At 39.2% G+C, this 12,591-nt stretch overlaps 1 protein-coding gene across 2 annotated transcripts in view; it reads left to right on the plus strand.

Annotated features, from left to right (window-relative positions):
• Positions 1-1,839, plus strand: part of dglucy (D-glutamate cyclase) — a 44,123-nt gene extending 42,284 nt beyond the window's left edge. The window contains exon 18 of one of the 2 annotated variants that reach the window (XR_015097143.1): positions 682-827. Coding sequence is in view for 1 of the 2 variants with exons in the window: in XM_086095354.1 (XP_085951480.1) it covers positions 682-839 (158 nt within the window). In the remaining variant the exon portion in view is untranslated. Of the gene's footprint in view, positions 1-681 lie in introns of both variants that reach the window. The other variant, XM_086095354.1, reaches the window with a different exon arrangement.
• Positions 1,840-12,591: the final 10,752 nt, after the last annotated feature.

Here is a 12,591-nt window from a genome sequence, read left to right on the forward strand (position 1 = left end):
GCACCTCCTGACCATCCAGAGCCTGTCTCAACTCCTTCCTGAAAATCATACAACACTCCTCCTTTTTCAGCTTCCACGATTTCGTCCTATGCTCTGCCTTTGCCATCTTTGTCTTCCTCACCACCAGAGTCATCCTACACAGTACCATCCTATGCTGTCTGGCTACACTCTCACCTACCACTACTTTGCAGTCACTGATCTTCTTCAGATTACACCGTCTACACAAAATGTAGTCTACCTGTGTACTCCTACCTCCACTCTTGTAGGTCACTATATTCCTGCTTCTTCTGGAAGAAAGTATTCACGACAGCCATTTTTTAGTACTGCAACTAATGATGTTATTTATTAGCATGTTTATGCCGTTTTAAATTACATGTTAGCATTAAGATAGCAAACATCTTAAGGCATCACTGTACTGAGAATATAAACAAATGTCATTTTTTAGGTAACTTTACAACCTGCTGACTGCAAACAAACTGGAATTTGAAGAGTTAAAAAGTGTATCAATTAACTGATGACAAATTAAGTGTAGCAGTAGTTAAAAACTAACAAAAAAATCTGTAAAAAAAAAAAAGTTTTACCTTTTAGATAGGCTTCTTAAATTTAGCAAGGCCTAAAGATTTAAAAAATAATAATAATCCAGAATGAGTGTTTTTTTACTTTGCTTTTCTTGCATTGCAGATCCTCATCAGTCTCCAGAGGAAGTCCTGGCCCTAAACGTGGCTGCCATCATCACCAACATCAAACTCCTAAGGCAGCTCAGTAAGAAGAAACCATCGGAGAGGGGTTTTGCCCCCTCACCCCAGGAAAATGTGGGTATTATTACTCCTCAAACGTAATAATAAATTCCGAGCATTATTAAAGCCTATTGTACTCCACTGTACACGACTCCCTTGTGGTGGGAGTTAAAGCGGTGCACCATCCGTAGACTCAATGAAGCCTAGAATGACACATCTAGGCTACTGTTAAAGGTGCCCAGATGGTAGAGTGCAAGCCAGTTGTTTGTTAATGCTCACATTCCTATCTGTGAGGCACTGCAAAGACCTTTGATATTTAATTTATGCAGCAATTGGATGAGTCAAACAACTCAATTATACAGAGTTTGACAAATCCTCAATTGTGCATAGGTAACACATCTGCTTTGAAGAAGCAATGGATGGAGAGACTCTCAAAACAATGATTTGATTGTTTTAATTTTTTTGTCCCTTTTTCTTTTATCTCTATGGACCTTATTTGTGTCTGCATAAATAAATAATTGGATTGGATTTCTTATCTCACGGTATGTCAACTCACAGTTCAGGGTTAGTCTCACAGTTTATTGAACCCGCTTTGACAAACGGACCCCTGTGCAACATAATCGGATATGGACACAAGTGCAACAATTAACTTAAATAAATAAATACATTTTAAAATTGTTTGTGATAATGTATTTCTCATTTATGTTTTTTTAATTTATTAAATGCTTAACGTTCTGAATATGAGCTTCACAACAGTAAATGTAATCCAATTCCTTTTTAATCAAAACATTTGCTTCTACATTGGAAAACAATGATCAGCACTTTGCATTTTTGTGATGTTATGGACCAAATAAGTAACTGAAACATACAGCTTGTGCAATTTATGCAGTCAATTTAAAGTAATGCCCTGTTTGTGAATAGGGGAAAAAAACTGGAGATTAATTACTTTAAAAGTAACTTTTTTTTTTATTATTATTTTTATTTTTTTTAAAGAAAGAAGAAAAAAAAGTAACTTGTTTTTCCTGTTATTTTCACCTGTAGCAATGAGTCTACAATGTCACATAATGCTGCTGTTTATAAATAAATGTCACTTTAAATAAAACTATTCATTGTCTTTCAGTCATTGTGTTTTTATTAAGTACCTTGAAACGAACGAATGAATGAATATTAAAATACTGAAGCTCCAGATGTGGGCCAGAGCAGTTCAGGATGTAGTTTTTGAGAAAATTATTTGGGCCAGGTATGGTCCAGATATGGGTTGTACATCAACTTGTATTGTGTTGCTCTGTGCCAGTTCCAGCGCGGGCTCAGTTTGGATCTGGGGAACGAATCCGGACCACATCAGGCCCATTGTTCTAAAAACACACCAGGTCAGATCCGTTTTGCAAATTTGGGCCGCATTTTGCAGTACATCTGGCCCAGTTAGATTTTGCTATCTAGCTGTCCCCCATCAGCGACTTATGTGTGATGTGGAACAGCCTCCACTTGAAATTCTTCAACTTGGGGAGGGAAGTCTTTGCGGATGAGCAGCTTGTCTCCGTTCATTCAAGCAGTACCATCCCCTCCAAGCCAGCCAAGTACGGCATAAAGATTTGGACGCCGTGTGATGCCACCACCTCTCTGTTATAAACCAAAATGTGTTTGGAAGTCAGAATAAAAAAAAAGGTAAAGGTGTGTGTTATTGTTACAAAGTGGGACCAACATTTCGGGATTTCACAGAGTTGTGGGGCCCACTCGTCCATTTGGGGCCATTTTGCTGGGCCCCACAAGTTTGAGGGTCAAGACTTGGTTTTAGAGTTTAGGTTTGAATTGGGTTATGGTTGAAGTTAGGGTAAGAAATGGGGGTAGGCAATCATTTTCGATGGTTGGGGCTAGGAAATGCATTATGGCAATCAGATGGCCCACAAAGATAATAAAACAAACTTGTGTGTGTGTGTGTGGCCTTGTTTTTGTTACATAGTGAGGCCAACATTTCAGGATTCAGGAAACATGAGGCAACCTCCAGCCTTTAGAGCATAAAAAGGGGCGCGCAGTGTTTGCCGTCAACGTTCAACCAAATCAACAGTGTTTTGAGGTTTGATGACAAGCTTGCCAGAACACAGCGCCATTTGACCAACAAACTTTCCCCCATCAGTGACCATCAGGTGCGAAGAGAGAAGAATCAAGGCATGCGTGTTGTCCTCGGGATGGTTGAGGAGCTCGAGGGACACACGGTCACGACAATCTTTTCCCCTCGCAATGCTAAAAAAAAAGAGAAGGATGGCTCTGGTGGGAACACTGAGGAAAAACTAAGCGAAGCTTCCTCAGCAGCAACTCCAAACGACACAAAGAGCGCTCCTGTCCAGCGTGTTCGTCTTTTCACCGGACAGAACACTTGTTTCCTACCTGGCAAAAAAAACAAAAATGTGCTGGTTTTGAACTCAAAACACCGGGACCCGGAAGTGGAGGATTTCCCCCCCCAAAAGCCAAGAATAATTCATGAATACAACAAATGTAAAGGGGCTTTTGACTAAAAGGACCATGTAAGCACAGGTTTTGTCTTTGTCAAAACTTTCCATCAAAGCTGTCTTGTCGTGTGACATCATCTGATTTTTTTGTTGTTGTGTGTGTGGGTGTGTGTGTGTGCGCGTGTGTGTCTTATTGCAGGCATGTGGGACTTACTCTTGCCACCGGCGGGCAACAAGGTGGCCAATGTGCCTCTTTCACCACCAGTGTTGGGGGTAACGCGCTACAAAAGTAATGCCTTACAGTAATATATTACGTTTTAGCAGTATCGTAGTAAAATTACGCATTCCTCATTTTATTTTTGTAATATTATTACAGTTACTGAGTCCGGTAACGCGTTCCAACTTGTGTTGTTCCAATACCGTTTTTTGGCCCCTGATTCCGATTCCGATACCCAGCTTTGCAGTATCGGCCAATGCCAATATCATACCGATACCTAAGGTTTTTTTTCCCAACATGAAAAAGCTGTCCTGCCATTGGTTCAGAGCATTTAAGAGCCAATAGGATATCTTAGCTCGGCATGCAGTGAACATGTCACACATCAGTGAATGTCGTGTATGAGCAAGACACAAGATGCTATATCCAAAGTCTTATATTAGTGTCAGACTTAATAGTATCAGCATGTTACTTGTTAGTACTCACCGATACCACTGTTTTAATGCAGTATTGCGGTCTCTGCCGATACCAGTATCGGTATCGGAACAACACTAGTTCCAACCCGAGCTGTCGCGCAGGCAGAAGTCTCTCATGGCACCACTCGACATGCACGGACTTAAATAATAAATAAATGGATTGTCAACGCTGCTTGTCATTAGCGCATTGACAAATAATCAATTCATATGTAAATCCATGACCCAGCTTTGTGAATTTGGACACAGAGAAAGAGAAGAAAAGACTCTTTTAAAACAATACAAGAAGAGGTTTATTTCGGAGCACGTGAGATGAAAGCAGCAGATCATTCCACATTTTGTAAGAGGATGTATTCGCACTATTTTGAAATTATCGAAGAAAGGAATAAGAACATCACAATACGGTGCACTTTATGTATTGGTAGGAGGCAGAGGGAACTGTCTATGGCTAAAAACAGTACTAGTAACCTCAAGAAACACCTTGATAGAGTGCACAGCAACCTAAAGCTAGTGGTTAAACCGTTAAACCATTGCTGGCTAGCAAACAGATGGAAGACGACAGCGCGAGCAAGCAAAAACAACGAAAGTTCGATTTGTCCAGACCAGAGGTGAAGATGCTTGACCCAAAAGTGAGAAGGCTGGTGGTGGAGGATGCTCTGCCTCTTTCTAGAGTTGCATCGTCAGCGTTTCAAAGGTTTGTCAGTAAAATCCCAGTTCGATCAAGTGAGAAGGTAAAAAGCTGTCATACACGGAAGAGGGGCCATCGCGAGATTCTGTGACTATCGCGAGAACTACAGCAAGACCGGGAATACCCAAAATGGCGGCGCCCTGCTGCTAAGATAGGACTAGCTCTATTATGCTAAACCAAATCCGAATTTAACCATCATATAACTTGGCTTTTCTCCTCTCTCTTTCATCCCGCAGATTTGGAATACCACCTAAGCGTGGAGGACCTTGAACGTTTCATCGACGGATACTTTTACAGCTGCACGATGGAGGATCCTTCCTTCGAGAAACCTTCCAAGAAGAGAAAAAATGACTCAGCGTTGGACACGGACGATCTAGCTACTACGGACGTTTCGGTCAGTATTTGGTTTGGAATTCGTCTGCCAACAGGTAAGTGACCTCCAACGAGATAATGCCGAGTTACGCTCTTCACTCGCGGCTGTTTCAGCCGAGTTGGAAACTATTAAAAAGGAGAATAAAACGTTAAAAAAAAACGGTTCTGGATGTCCAATCCCGTAGCATGCGGGATAATTTAATATTCTCAGGCATATCCGAGAATACCTCTGACAATCCAGAGGCCGAGATAAAAAAAATTATGACGACGTCGTTAAAAATTCCTCAGGAGACGGTAAATAATATCTCTTTTCACCGGGTACATCGGCTTGGAGCTCGTAGGGGCAACAGACCCCCCGTCCTATTATCGCTAAGTTTGAGCATTTTAAATAGAAATAATTTGTTAAAAGTAAAGGACGGGAGCTTAAAGGGACCTCTTTCGGAATGAATGACTAATTCCCGAGAGAGATTAATGAGCGGCGAAAGGTACTGTTTCCTATAATGAGACAAACTAGGCAGGAGGGTAAACGGACTACGCTAGTCGTTGAAAAGCTATACATCGATGGCCAACTATTCCGGAACCCCAACTCCACTCCCTGGCTGTTCTAATTGCCATTGGTGGAACTAAACTTTGTTTGATTATTAGATGTATACATATACTGTATATGTGATTATAAAACCTAAAATATGAATACTCATTATGTTTAAGATATATTACAAATATAATATTAATACATGACTATATCTAAAATATATTTAAACAAAAAATCTCGCTTAGGTTACCAGTTACTGGTGTATTGTTATATGTTTAATACCCCGTTAATTTCCTTCACTTTCACCTCCCTCCCCGTTTTTTCACTGTTATATTAACTTACACGTTACCTCATATTTTACACAAATTACATAAACCACCTAACCACTTTGATTCTATCCTATAACATGCCAATATTAACAAATAGCTTATACAGATATATACACAGGACTGAGTCTATATTGTTTGTATGCATAAATTAGTTCTGGTTTCCTGGAATGTTTGTGGCGCTCGCTCACAGGGAAAAAGAATAACAAATTTAAGACCATCTTTTAAAATTAAAAGCAGATATTTGTCTCCTTCAAGAAACCCACCTACAAAAATCTGAAGAAAAATGACTTATTGATAAGAATTTTAGTCAAGTGTACTCTGCCCCTTATAACAGTAGACAAAGAGGAGTCTGTATATTCATACATAAGAATGAATTGTTTTATTATAAATAATAAAGTAACAGACCCAGAGGGCCGATACATTATAAAACTGTTACAAAAATACATCCTATTATTATTAGCGACCATGCACCAGTCTCCCTTACCCTACAAGTTGATTATACCTTTAAACCACCCCCGACATGGCGTTTTAACATCTCACTGTGAAATGACGCAGAGTTTGACAAAATTATAAGAAGAGAGTGGGCAGACTTTTTGGAAATAAATGACTCTCCAGACTTATCTCCATCTCTTCTCTGGAAAGCAGTAATTAGAGGTGCAATTATATCATATTCATCTTGTAAAAAGAAACAGGATCAAAAATTAGAAAAATACTTCAAAGATAAAATTAAACAACTGATGGATGAGTACGCAATAAACCCAAATAACCAAATATGGACTGACTTACAAAATACACAAATACAGTTAGACGATATGCTATCTAAAAATACAGAGTTTACCTGGTTTGCCTGGTGGGCCCTGCAGTGCCCCGTCCTGCTGCGTTGGGGGCGGGGGCCGTGTTGGGGTGGGGGGCGCTCCTGCTCCTGGGTTTGCTCTCCTGCCGGTGGCCTTGGCGGGGCCCGGGCGTCGTCCTTTGGCGCTGCCGCGGCCTGGGGGGCCCTGAGGTGTTGCGCTTGCTCTGTCCTGGCAGGGGTCGACGGCTCCCCTCTTTGGTGGAGATTTTCATGCATGCCAGATCCACCACACCAGCATCTATCGAAACTCAGACACAATCTGCTTCCTCCTCAGGTCATTGAATCGGTGGAGGCTGGTGTCTGTGGATCTGCTTCGTCTGTCCTTCCTTCCTTTCCTCAGTCTCTCCTTTGGTCTCTTGAGGTCTCCCTGATTTGCTGGAATTTAGATGTTTCTGGGGTTGGTGAAGAACTCTGGTTGGTGGCCCGGTGAGTGGTGTCTGGTCGGTGCTGGATTTCACTTTCCTTTCTTTGGTCCTTCCTCGGGTCTCCTGACGGTGGTGTTCGGTTTAGGTGAACGATATGGGATTTTTTAAAATAGGGTTTTGGTGAAATAACGAATACACACACACTCACGCACATACACATACAAAATAAAAAATAAATAAATACAATTAAAAAAAAAGAGAGCAATGATGATGACATTACCGAATGAACAATACTGAGCTCTTAAAAAATAAAAATATCGCTAAGACTTTCGCATCTAGGCTAGAAACAGTAATCTCGACAATCATTCATAGCGACCAAACAGGCTTTATTAAACTAAACTTAGTTTGATTATTAGATGTATACATATACTGTATATGTGGTTATAAAACCAAAAATATGAATACTTATTATGTTTAGGCTATATTATAAACATAATATTAATACACAACTATATTTAAAGTATATTTAAACAAAAAAATCTCGCTTAGGTTACCAGTTACTGGTGTATTGTTATGTTTAATCCCCTGCTAATTTCCTTCACTGAAGAAAAATTACTTATTGATAAGAATTTTAGCAAAGCGTACTCTGCCCCTTATAACAGTAGACAAAGAGGAGTCTGTATACTCATACATAAGAATTTACTCTTTACTCTAAATAATACAATAACAGACCCAGAGGGCCGATATTATATATTATTATTCAGGTGACTATATTTAATAAAATATATACATTTGGTAATTTATATGCCCCTAATAATGATGATCCGGCCTTTTTCCATGAATTTTTCTCTAAGCTGTTTGAATTAGCAGCGAACTCTACTATTATTATTGGAGGAGACTTTAACACAGTCTTAAATCCATTAATAGATTGTTCTAATAAAACAACATGTATAAGGCGATTACAATCTACTAAAGTAATCGGGGAATATATGGATGACTTTGGCCTCGTCGACAGCTGGAGACTTAAAAACCCAAATAAGAAGGAATTTACCTTATTTTCCGCTGTGCACCGGTCTTTTTCAAGAATTTTTTTTCTTCTTACAAATAACTCTATTGCTGATAAAACTGTTACAAAAATGCATCCTATTATTATTAGCGACCATGCACCATTCTCCCTTTCCCTACAAGTTGATTATACCTTTAAACCACCACCGACATGGCGTTTTAACATCTCACTGCTAAACGACGCAGAATTTGACAAAATTATAAGAAAAAAGTGGGCAGACTTTTTGGAAATAAATGACTCTCCAGACCTATCTCCATCTCTTCTCTGGGAAGCTGGGAAAGCAGTAATTAGAGGTAACATTATATCATATTCATCTTATAAAAAGAAACAGGATCAAAAATTTGAAAAAGACTTGGAAGACAAAATTAAACAACTGACGGATGAGTACGCAATAAACCCAAATAACCAAATATGGACTGACTTACAAATACAAAAATACAGTTAGACGATATGCTAACTAAAAAGACAGAGTTTATAATACAACAATTGAGATACAACAACTTTGAATATAATAACAAATCAGGTAAATTTCTTGCAAACCAACTTCAACGCAATCGGGAAAAATCGCTTATAACGGCTATTAAAGGGACAACTGGTGAATGTACACAATCACCAGAAGAAATTAATCAAATTTTTTATATAACTATTATCACAACCTATACTCCGAAACTAATAAGCCTAACCCAGAGCATATTGAGGCATTCCTCAGTAGCTTAAGTATACCTCAGTTAACTACTGATTATAAAGATATGTTAGATGCGCCACTTACTATAAACGAGTTTTACAGTGCTCTAGATAGTATGCCATTTGGCCAGGTGCTTTGCCATTTGCCAAAGCACCTGGCCCGGATGGTTATCCGGCTATATTTTTTAAGCACTTCTGGTTAATGCTTGCTCAACTACTCTTAAGAGTAGTAACAGAAATTAAAACTAATGGTCACATACGCCCACACATGAATACAGCAGCAATAAAACTTTTATTAAAGCCAGAAAAAGACCCCACCCTTCCATTAAGTTACTGTCCAATTTCACTAATTAACACTGATATTAAAATTATCACTAAGGCTTTCACATCTAGACTAGAAACAGTAATCCCGACAGTCATTCATAGCGACCAAACAGGCTTTATTAAAGATCGTCACTCTACTAATAATATTAGGAGGCTCTTTAACCTTATTAGCATGTCACAGCGGCATGATAAAAAGGCAGTTCATATATCATTGAATGCAGAAAAAGCTTTCGACAAAGTTAACTGGTCCTTCCTCTTTGCTGTTTTAAATCAATTTGGCTTTGGGAAGTCATTTATTCACTGGGTGTCAGTATTATATGATTCTCCTAAAGCTACAGTTACTACTAATGGGATTATATCTCAGAGTTTTACTCTACAGAGAGGCACAAGACAGGGATGCCCACTGTCGCCTTTATTATTTGCAATATTTATTGAACCACTTGCATTAGCCATACGCCAGGAAATAAGGATTCAAGGAATTCACTCTGGGGTAACAGAACATAAAATTTATCTATATGCCGATGATATTTTACTTTATTTAGAAAAGCCTGCTATTTCGTTCGGGGAAGTATTTAACTTAATAACAAAATTCTCACAGTTATCAGATTATTCTATTAACTGGACAAAATCAACACTTCTACCTATTACAGAAAATTCATGGAACCCTGCAAGCCAGGACCCACACTACTCATTTCCTATAGGTAATTTAAAATACTTAGGCATAAAAATCTCACATAAATTAACTGATTTAATTCATTTAAACTTTACTCCACTTCTGGATAGCATTTATTGTGACTTGGAGCGCTGGAATAATCTTCCTATTTCTCTAATAGGATGAATAGCCACTATTAAAATTAAAGTTTTATTTTTTCTCAATGATTCCATTTAAACCTACGGCTAACTGGTTCCAGTTGTTGGACTCAGCTGTTACAAAATTTTACTGGAATAATAAAAAAAAAAAGCAAAGATTAGTCTATCTACTCTTCAGAAAAGTAAATCCAAAGGAGGTCTAGAGGCACCAAATTTTATGCACTACTATATAGCTAACCAGCTACAATATATCATTTTATGGGCACAACCCAACAGAGATACTAACTGTTGGCTGGAACTAGAACAGAAGGATTGTAATAACCTCAGAATTCTAGATTTACTCTTTATTACAACATCGATTAAGCGACATAATTGTTTTAAAAATCCAATGATTTCCGCCACCCTGACTGCCTGGTGGAAGGCACTAGAAATTACAAAAGCCCAAGTGTTGCCCTGTGGGCTTTCTCCCCTATGGCATAACCCCGACTTTCAACTTAACAATAGTTTTATTTAGGTGTGTGGGAGCAGAAAGGAATTACACATCTCCACCATCTCTTCTCAGATAATATGTTTATATCATATACATCCTTGCTCCAAAAATACAAAATAAAAAACGGAAATTTTTTACATTATCTGCAAGTTAAAAGTATGATAAAGAAACAAATTCCAACACTTCGGGGTACGCTCCAACCGCCTAAATATATATAGCTAAATATATTACCAAGCTCTATCCGACAACAACAAAAAAACTCTCAAAAATATCTAAGTTACTTTCATATACTGATAAAACGTCTTTACCCATCTCGAAATGGGAGAGACTTTTTCTATAGCTCCGGAATCTGACTTTTGGATTCAAGTTTGTGAAAACGTTTTTAAAATGACAAAACACACAAATTTACAACTTATCAAATATAAAATTATTCATAGAACATATATTACTCAATATATGATGAAGAAAATGGGACTCTCAGACTCCGACATTTGTCTCCAGTGTTTACAAAACACTACAGACACTTATTTTCATGCTTTATGGTTATGTACTCCGGTTATGTATTTCTGGACTAAAGTCTAAGAAAAACTTTCCGCTGTCTTGGACTGTAGAATACCTTTATCTCCAAACGTGTGTTTGCTAGGTGACCTAACAACAACTGACTTACCACGTAAACAATTTCAATCTAGACTTGTAGCCCTTACTATCGCAAAAAAAAACCAATTCTTGTTAACTGGAAAAATAAACAAACTCTGAATATCGACCAATGGTCTAACCTCCTCATAAATCACATTTCAATGGAAAAAATATCTGCCTCGAATAAAAATCAAATATCAAAATTTATAGAATCATGGTCTACGTATATAATCTTTTCATCTAAATCTGGTTACTTAATTCTGCCTGTTAGCGAGAGCCACCACATCGCGATAACTTACATTGCTGTTTCTGTATTTGGCAATTTCTAACTAATGGTTGTGTTTTTATAGTCAGGAACCCAGTTGCTGCCAGCAAGATCGAGCAGACTACATCAGATGACACCTTACAGTCACCACTCCTCAAAATTCACTTCCAAATGGGCACTAAGGGTTAATATTCGGAATCACTGCATGCCAGTGGGTTAACTCTATAGGTGCTGTGCCCCCCTGGCTGAGCGTGGGCTGCTCTGCCCCTCTATTGGCTGATGGGTGGCGGCTGCGTCTTAGCCGTTTCTCTGGGTCTCTTGGGGGTGCTGCGTTGCGGTGCTCTCCTTGGTGTCCGGGGCCGGTCGCGTGCCCCGTTCTGCTGCGTTGGACTGGGGGCGTGGGCCGTGTTGGGGGGCGCTCCTGACAGCTGGGTTTGCTCTCCGGCCGGTGGCCCCAGCGGGGCCCGGGGATTTGTGCCTTGGCGCTACCGTGGCCTGGGGAACTCTGGGGGGTTGTGCTTGCTCTGTCTTGGCCGAGGTCGACGGTTCCCCTCTTTGGTGGAGGTTTTCATGCATGCCAGATCCACCATACCAGCATCTATCGAAATTATATGATTCTTCCTCTGGTCGTGGAATCGGTGTAGGTGGATGTCTGTGGATCTCACTCTGCTTCAGCTATCCTTCCTTTCCTCTGTCTCTCCTTTGGTCTGCCTAATTAGTTGGAATTTAGATGTTTCTGGGGTTGGTAACCCGGTGGGTAGTAGGTGATGTCGGTGCTGTATTTCACTTTCCTTTCTTTGCTCCTTCCTCTGGTCTCCTGACAACCTCACGACTCTAGCTGGATTTTGAAGTATTCGGTTTAGGTGAAAGTTATGGGATTTTTAATAGGTTTTAGGTGAATTAATGAGTACACACTCACACGCACGCACACATGCACACACGCACATGCAAATACTCAACGCACATAAAAAATAAAAATGCATTTCTGTGTTTTACAATACTCATAAATGAGGATAGATATATACAGTAAGGGTCACAAGAGAATAATTTGTGTCCTTGTGTTCGAGTAATTAACAAAATACAACCTTTAAAATAAAACTGCCACGTAAATTAAAATTCATATACTTTTAGATCAAAATAATACGAGTTATTAAAAAAAGCTTAATTTAAAAAGAAAAACAAAATTATTCATAGTGAGGCATTTTCTACAAGTTGAGTCTGTCTGTTTTTGTCATTAAAAACTCAAAATGAGTTTCCTCCGCAGGGTGTCCGGGCCCCCACTTAGAGATAGGGTGAGAAGCACGGT

Source organism: Leptonotus elevatus, chromosome 14 (assembly GCF_054856555.1).
Source record: "Leptonotus elevatus isolate MCC_2025b chromosome 14, RoL_Lele_1.0, whole genome shotgun sequence".
NCBI lineage: Eukaryota > Metazoa > Chordata > Actinopteri > Syngnathiformes > Syngnathidae > Leptonotus > Leptonotus elevatus.